Source organism: Erpetoichthys calabaricus, chromosome 13, assembly GCF_900747795.2.
Source record: "Erpetoichthys calabaricus chromosome 13, fErpCal1.3, whole genome shotgun sequence".
Taxonomy (NCBI): Eukaryota; Metazoa; Chordata; class Cladistia; order Polypteriformes; family Polypteridae; genus Erpetoichthys; species Erpetoichthys calabaricus.
In genome coordinates this window covers 136,771,784-136,780,717 of record NC_041406.2, presented here as the reverse complement: position 1 = coordinate 136,780,717, position 8,934 = coordinate 136,771,784, and the positions used below count along the sequence as shown (strand labels likewise).

At 37.9% G+C, this 8,934-nt stretch overlaps 1 protein-coding gene across 2 annotated transcripts in view; it reads right to left on the bottom strand.

The window, feature by feature from the left end:
• Window positions 1–8,934, bottom strand: part of virma (vir like m6A methyltransferase associated) — a 217,896-nt gene that overhangs the window by 127,158 nt on the left and 81,804 nt on the right. For both annotated transcript variants that reach the window (XM_051935489.1, XM_051935490.1), the window contains exon 6: window positions 4,277–4,396. In XM_051935489.1, coding sequence (XP_051791449.1) covers window positions 4,277–4,396 — 120 coding nt within the window. The remainder of the gene's footprint in view (window positions 1–4,276; window positions 4,397–8,934) is intronic.

The following is an 8,934-nucleotide window of genomic DNA, read 5'->3' as shown; positions in this document are numbered from 1 at the left end:
CAGCGGAGAAGTAGTGTGTTAAAGAGGTTATGAAAAAGTAAAGGAAACATTTTAAAAATAACGTAACATGATTGTCAATGTAATTGTGTTGTCATTGTTATGAGTGTTGCTGTCATATATATATACATATACACATATACACACACATATACACACATATACAGATATATTATATATACATATACACATATATTTTTTATATATATATTTTTTATATATATATATATACACATACATACATACATATACACACATAGATGCACTTACAATAACATAGAAATCAATATAAACAACATTAACATCATTATCATATGAAAATATGAAGTAATATATAAGAAGCACATTTCATATAAATATAAATTATTAAACAGTAAAATCTTCTTCTATAATTTGCTACCGTGGCTTTTCGTTGGTCTGTCCAGGATTTTCAATCACATGTAGCTTGCAAACCGTTTCACCGTATTGACTTGAAATGTGGTACACATATAATACGTCACGTCTGCTATCCGTTTTATGGGTGATGAATGTATTACTCTTTTTATGTTTATTTTATTTTAGAATCAACTCCTATCTGCGCACACCAGGGCGGCCGTGGGCAGATGCGTATGGTGTATTCACTCCATGTTATCGTGCATTGCGCTGTCACTGGTATTTTGATAAAAGAATTTGAACAATATATAAGAAGCGTATAAATTATTAAACAGTAAAACATTAACATTTAAGAAGTAAAGTTACATTGAGTACTACTGCAGTGCCTTCGGGTATACCTCATTTTTTCTTTGCCCATTACATGCTTAAATGTATACATTTTTTGGTGTACCTACCCGAGAACACGCGACATATAACCGACCGTGGGAGAAGCATGGATTTTAAACACGCGTTGAGTTCATCTGCTGGTCTCCCTCGTGGAATAACTGGTAATGTTTGAGTAAAATGTACAACGAGTAAAACGACATTACCTCCTTTTTTTTTTTTTACGATCTCTGAGATCTTGCTTTTTTCGGTTCAAGGCTTCATAAGCTGTTTTATGTTCAATGTTGTACTTAATAAGTAGTAATTATCCCAAAGCATCATCTTTGAATGTTGCAAGACTTTCGCCTTGTATGTAGATCGGGGTAATTACATTCATTGCATTCCTAGTCTGAATCACAATCTGATTGTATGGGTGGTTACCTGGCACTGTAGGGTTGCCACCCGTCCTTTAAAATACGGAATCGTGCCGCGTTTGAGAATGAAATTGCGCATCCCGTTTTGAATCAATACTGGACGGGATTTATCCCGTATTTTTTTTATCATTTTTTTTTTAAAGCAGCGTCTCATGCAAATTATCCCACACGCATTTTATGAAGATGCCTCCTTTCCTACTTTTGATTGGGTAATACTTGATGTCATCGTTAGTTTGATTGGTGTTTTTAACTGTCCAGTGAGGAGGGCGTGTCTTTTAAGTAGAGTCTGCAAAGTGTTGGCACTGAGATGTTGCGTCAGCGCCATAGTTGAAGCCCCTAACGTTGCGGTCAGCAAGTCGGCTAACATCCGCCATGTGCCGTCTTTCAGTTGCGAGAAGCAGATCATAGAATGGTTGAAACTGTTGCCCCTAACGTTGCGCCACGGCGTGTGCTTCGTTTATACCTCGTGTCTTCTCATTAAACTTTTATCTCGCGAATATGTTATTGCAATCCGCAGCGGGAGCGTTTCTATAAACTTAATTTAAAGCTTACGTTTTACACCGTGCTTTGTTTCCCTTATGAACATGCTTGTTTGCTTAACTCGCTCCGTTCTCAATTGTTTAATTAATTTTTTGCTCTTCGCTGTTTGCGGCTGTTCCTCCATTTCCCCCTACTTCGTTGTTTTATCTCGCGAATATGTTATTGCAATCCTTAACGGGAGCGTTTCAATAAACTGATTGAAAATAGTTTTGCATTTGCCTTTTTAGTAAAAGGCGAGCTTTTAAGCCTGAGAAATCACCCCGTAAATGCACACGTTTAATTGCACATGTGTTAATATGTATGGTTACACAGTATTAAAAGACAGTGAACAACGTCAGTTACCTTTCTTCCCGCGTTTGATAAAAGGCGAGCTTTTAAGCCTCAGAAATCACCCCGTAAATGCACACGTTTAATTGCACATGTGTTAATATGTATGCTCACACAGTATTAAAAGACAGTCAAAAATGAACGTCATTTACCTTCGTTCCCGCGTGTGACTCGTGCTGTAAATCTCTTCCTTGTTTTTAGTTCACGTGATTACGTAGGAGGCGTGATGACGCGATACGTGACTCCGCCTCCTCCATTGCAGTGTATGGACAAAAAATATGTTCCAGTTATGACCATTACGCTTTGAATTTCAAAATGAAACCTGCCTTACTTTTGTAAGTAAGCTGTAAGGAATGAGCCTGCCAAATTTCAGCCTTCCACCTACACGGGAAGTTGGAGAATTAGTGATGAGTCAGTCAGTCAGTGAGGGCTTTGCCTTTTATTATTATATATATATATATATATATATATATATATAAATATATATATATATATATATATATATATAAATATATATATATATATATATAAATATATATAAATATATATATATATAAATATATATGTGAAGGACAGCCGGGTCCCATGCCCGGCAGGGACGCCCCTACTGCATCTGTTCCTGGGGAGCTACCATGGACAGCTCAATACCTCCCCCGGGACGCTTGGTGGCAGCCTCCCTGGCAGACGATGATTCCTCAACCGGGCGCATGGCTCCATGGGAGATGGAGTCCTCCACAGCCTGGTTGGGGGCTCGGATGGCCGCCAGAGGGAGCTGCATGGACATTGCAGCCCGGCTGGTCAATTCCTCAGCCCCACCCGGAAATGCAATTAGGCCCAGGTGATTAAGCACCTCGAATACTTCCGGGTGGGGTATAAAAAAGGCCAGCCACCATCACTCGAGAGAGCCAGAGTCAGGAGGAGGAGGACTAAGCCTGAGGAGTAGTGGTGCTGCCAGAAGGATTGTTGCTGTGGTGAGAATTGTGCTTGTGTGGGACTGTGTATTGCCTGTGGGTCACGGGGAAGACGTGCACCCACGGGTGAAGAAAATAAAACGTGTGTGTTTAAGACATACGGTGTCTGTCTGTCTGTGCCTGGGGCCTGGTCTTTTACAATATATATGTGTGTATATATGTATGTATGTGTGTATATATACATATGTATGTGTATGCATGTATGTGTATATGTATATATGTGTATGTGTGTGTGTATGTGTGTGTGTATGTATGTGTGTATATGTATGTGTATATATATGTTGATATGTGTATATGTAGATATGTATATATATGTATATGTATATATATGTTTACATAACCTCTTTAACACACTACTTCTCTGCTGCGAATCGCGGGTATTTTGCTAGTATAAAGATAAAAAAACTGAAAGAAAAACTTCCAGCATCATAGTTGCAAACTTATTGTCCACTGCAAGAATGGCAAAACTAGGAAAGGCGTTTATCAAAATGACTATCACGTTAAGCCATATTAACAATGGATGGGCTCGAGAACAAAAAAAAAGCAAAGAAAGAGTTCTACTGCTGTCCAAAAAATGTGCTGAATTAATTTAAAAGGTGCAGTTTTTGAAATGCACTCTTGCAACCTGAGTAAGCATTAGAAGTGGCTTATAGAGGAATGGTCAAAGATGGATGCTTCAAGCAAGAGGAGCTTTTACAAGATGTTTTGAGACACTTTCTTCTTCACCCAACATTAACTGGTAGCATCTTAAATTTCTAGCAGTGAAATTCCTTACTTTTGGGTTTGCCTTCTGTGCCCCCCACACCACAAGATTTTTTTTTCTGCATTACTATAATGCATACTACATTATCAAATACTCTGAAAGTCCATGGAATGCCAGCAAATTGTGCTGAACAAATGGTTATATATTCCCAAGTACATACATGTATGCTTGTTTATTCCTTTAAAATGCCTTGCGAAATAGAAAAACTACAGGATTCACGAGAATTTAGCTGTAAACACTTTGTAAATTACAGTTAGAATCTAAAAAAAATATGAGACTGCCTTTCCTTAGAGACCTAAAGGAAACATTCTGGCAAAATTTTGGTCTCTGGCACACTTTTTGCAGAAACACGTTTAGCTAAACATAGATACAGAGTGCTTGTACCAGTGGTAGTGAAGTTAAATATAATTATCTCTAATTCTAATTTTAGGATAGGATACCTGAATTATTTCCATTACTGGCTTCTATGGAATTAGTAAAAAGTAAATGTCCTACAAGTTTATATTTACCTAATGTTGACACAGTCTCTTCCTCATCATCATCAGGAGGTGGTGGTCCTGGAGGTGTTCTTGGACCTCTTGGTTGTGGTCTCGGTGGGCTGTCATTGTATTGATCTTCTTTATCCCAGTCTGCAAAAAGGTAATTATTAAACCCAACATTTTAATTTAACATCTAATTCAGCATAAGCAATCTTAAAAAAAAAACTAGTCATATGAAATGTATCAGTAAGACTGATATTTGAAAAACACACAGAAAAACAGTTAGGCAAACAGTAAAAACATTATTAAACTTTGAGCATGTAGCCACATTTACACCATGTACATCATAAGCAGGACCAGTTGCAGAAGTGTTTACTTAAGAATGCAAAGGCAAAAACCATTCTTGGATCAACAGAAGTCATATACTGGGATCATTTAGATCTGCTAATTTAACATTCAAATGTGGGAGGAGACCTGCTTATCTAGAGAAAACGTGAAAACAAATAATGAAAACAATACAATACTAACTACCACGGCTGCAAGTATTCTTCATTCTCTGGGGAGGGGTACGTGTGTCTTCACTATTGGTGATTTTTTTAGCACCTTTAATAGAGACATGGCTCTTGTGTTAGAAATATACAGTACATGTCGGATGCCAGTGAAGCAGCACATACACACCTAGACCTATGCACAAGAGTTACTTGCATGTCATATTTATCACTGTCTTTTCTTGTTTATGTAAAGAGTGGTATGCAAAATCTTGGTCAGTGCCAGTCAAATGGCTTGATTCACTGAATCTCAAAGTGAAAAAAATTAATACAATCTGCAGATTTCTGAACATTATTACACTACTTTTCTGCCTAATTTAACAGATTCAGAAAATAAACAGTAACTGTTGTATTTAAGCAAAAGACCGGGCAAGTTACTTACTCTTTGATTTATTAATACCTTTTTTATTTAAAGGATATGTTTGTATTTTTCCATCTCAACCCTAACTCACTGCTGTTTTACCCCACTTTATCACACAAACTAGCTGATGCTCAGGTTGAACATGATTGTGAGATTTTTTTTCTCAATGCCATGTTGCATGCTTTTCAATCTACTTGGCCAGGAATTTTCCAAATCCTTAGAACTCTCAGTGGGGTAAAGTAATACAGTGCATCCAGAAAGTATTCACAGCACATCACTTTTTCCACCTTTTGTTATGTTACAGCCTTATTCCAAAATGGATTAAATTCATTTCTTTCCTCAGAATTCTGCACACAACACTCCATAATGACAATGTGAAAAACGTTTACTTGAGGTTTTTGCAAATTTATTAAAAATAAAAAAACTGACAAATCACATGTACATAAGTATTCACAGCCTTTGCTCAATACTTTTTGATGCACCTTTGACAGCAATTACAGCCTCAAATCTTGTTGAATATGATGCCACAAGCTTGACACACCTATCCTTGGTCAGTTTCGCACATTCCTCTTTGCAGCACCTCTCAAGCTCCATCAGGTTGGATGGGAAGCGTCGGTGCACAGCCATTTTAAGATCTCTCCAGAGATGTTCAATCGGATTCAAGTCTGGGCTCTGGCTGGGCCACTCAAGGGCATTCACAGAGTTGTCCTGAAGCCACTCCTTTGAGATCTTGGCTGTGTGCTTAGGGTCGTTGTCCTGCTGAAAGATGAACCGTCGCCCCAGTCTGAGGTCAAGAGCGCTCTGGAGCAGGTTTTCATCCAGGATGTCTCTGTACATTACTGCAGTCATCTTTCCCTTTATCCTGACTAGTCTCCCAGTCCCTGCCGCTGAAAAACATCCCCACAGCATGATGCTGCCACCACCATGCTTCACTGTAGGGATGGTGCCAGGTTTCCTCCAAACATGACGCCTGGCATTCACACCAAAGAGTTCAATCTTTGTCTCATCAGACCAGAGAATTTTCTTTCTCATGGTCTGAGAGTCCTTCAGGTGCCTTTTGGCAAACTCCAGGCGGGCTGCCATGTGCCTTCTACTAAGGAGTGCTTTCCGTCTGGCCACTGTACCATACAGGCCTGATTGGTGGATTGCTGCAGAGATGGTTGTCCTTCTGGAAGGTTCTCCTCTCTCCACAGAGGACCTCTGGAGCTCTGACAGAGTGACCATCGGATTCTTGGTCACCTCCCTGACTAAGGCCCTTCTCCCCCGATCGCTCAGTTTAGATGGCCGACCAGCTCTTGGAAGAGTTCTGGTGGTTTCGAACTTCTTCCACTTACGGATGATGGAGGCCACTGTGCTCATTTGGACATTCAAAGCAGCAGAAATTAAACTGTAACCTTCCCCAGATTTGTGCCTTGAGACAATCTTGTCTCGGAAGTCTACAGACAATTCCTTTGACTTCATGCTTGGTTTGTGCTCTAACATGAACTGTCCACTGTGGGACCTTATATAGACAGGTGTGTGCCTTTCCAAATCATGTTCAGTCAACTGAATTTACCACAGGTGGACTCCAATTAAGCTGCAGAAACATCTCAAGGATGATCAGGGGAAACAGGATGCACCTGAGCTCAATTTCAAGCTTCACAGCAAAGGCTGTGAATACTTATGTACATGTGCTTTCTCAATTTTTTTATTTTTAATAAATTTGCAAAAACCTCAAGTAAACTTTTTTCACGTTGTCATTATGGGGTGTTGTGTGTAGAATTCTGAGGAAAAAAATGAATTTAATCCATTTTGGAATAAGGCTGTAACATAACAAAATGTGGAAAAAGTGACGCACTGTGAATACTTTCCGAATGCATTGTATGTTCAAGGTGATGAATTTCAGTCATTTCCATTGTATTTGCTATTGGTCTATGCTTGGCTTTACTTCCCATATTTCACATCTTTAAGTTTCTTTTTCTCTCATTGTGCATGCAAACTCTGCTGTAATCTACCAAATCTTCAAATTGCTCTTTTCCTTTTTTTCGTTTTTTTTTTTTTACATTATTCAAAGTGCCAATATAAGATCTTACTCAATTGTTTCAGGTATGAGGGTTGAAATTACTTTTTATGGATGATGTGATTCTAGTTTTTCAAATGGTTATCAGATATCTTGCTTTAAAATGGTGCACTAGGCTGACAGACATGATGATACAGTAAGCAATGAGTATTTGTGAAATTACTTTTCGGATAAGTTTAAAAGCAATGTTTATAATGCTGAGCCATACTTCTTTAGCTGTATCGTTATCGTACCTGTCAGAAACCATCACTTTATATTTTTAAGTCATTAATTCTGCCTTTGCAAAATCAAGCAATAGGTTTCTATAATGACAACATGCTAGTAGCTTTCCTGTCAGAAAAAATTGCAAAGAGAGTTTCTTGAGAAAAAGCTGTGCATATCTTCCATCATCATCTAAAAGATGTCTGGTGTGGTATCAGAGAGAACAGAGGAAAACAAAACGAACAGCATTGCTATTGTACTATTTTATTTTTTTGCTCTTATGGAACAGTCATAAAATCACTTGAAACACACTATTTTGGTGGTATCCACAGATACACAGTCTGATTTAGGACTTCATTATAAAGTGCTATGGAATAATAAAGTAAACATTTTGAACTTTTGATCAGAAACAGAAAACATATGCCAGAACAAAGAGAAATTAGCTCAACCAATTATAAACATAAAACTAAAGTAAAACTTAACCAAGAAATACAGTATTTAAAGGAAGAAAAAAAAAAGATCCACATCAAATTATGAATTACAGTACAAGCAATTACACATTTTTGGGAGTCTGGTCCCTAACAACATATTTTGTACAAAAAGTGAATTTCTTTCTTGTGTTCGTAGCAATGTCCACAAAAAATAAGAAGTATAAGTAATGTTGAACCTTGATCATTCCACATGTTTAATATATTTTAGCAAAAAAATGGAAACATTATCCATAATTTATAATTATACTGTTTCCAGCAGTGACTACGAGTGCAGCACTGTATGCAAACATGAATACAACTATCTAAAATACAACTACATAGTCCACTGTGAAGAGTGCAATCAGCACCAAGTCCTAATAACGTTAGGTCTGTTACACAGATAACCATTTGTTACCGGTTTTCAGAGTAACAAACATTCATAACTAGCAGGCTTTCAAGAGCAATTTCAGATAACAGAAGGCATTGGTTTTGAATTATTAAAAGACAAGGCTATAACTAAACCTGTACACTACAGAGGTTTAAAAAACAAAAAGATCAATGCCCAAGGTAAAAGATATCCAATCCCTCCCAGAATTATTTTTTTTGAAGTTGCTCTACATTTTCTTTATTCCAAATGTGAGACAAAAATTGCAATGGATCTAAAACAAATGGTGTATTATGCAAACACAACTGCTTTGTGGGTGAGTAGAACAATGGAAGGTGCCTGAGCTTAACAGTTCACAATATCAAAACAGAATATGCTGAAATGCAAATGGTGGCAAACAGGATATTTTTCTGAAGAACAGCAACACAACTGCTCAAGGACTGAGAGTCACACTGCTCGCCTGGAGCTTTCAGGAAAAGCAGCAGATTTGAATGATTCCAGATAAGGGGGTAGGCATATCGATATCCAAGTCTACCATAAAGAGAAGACTGCATGAAAGTAAATACAGAGGGTGTACTGTAGGGTGCATGCCACTCATAAGCCTCAAGAATAGAAAGGCTAGATTGGACTTTGCTAAAGAATGTAGTGAATGTCTTTGCTATCA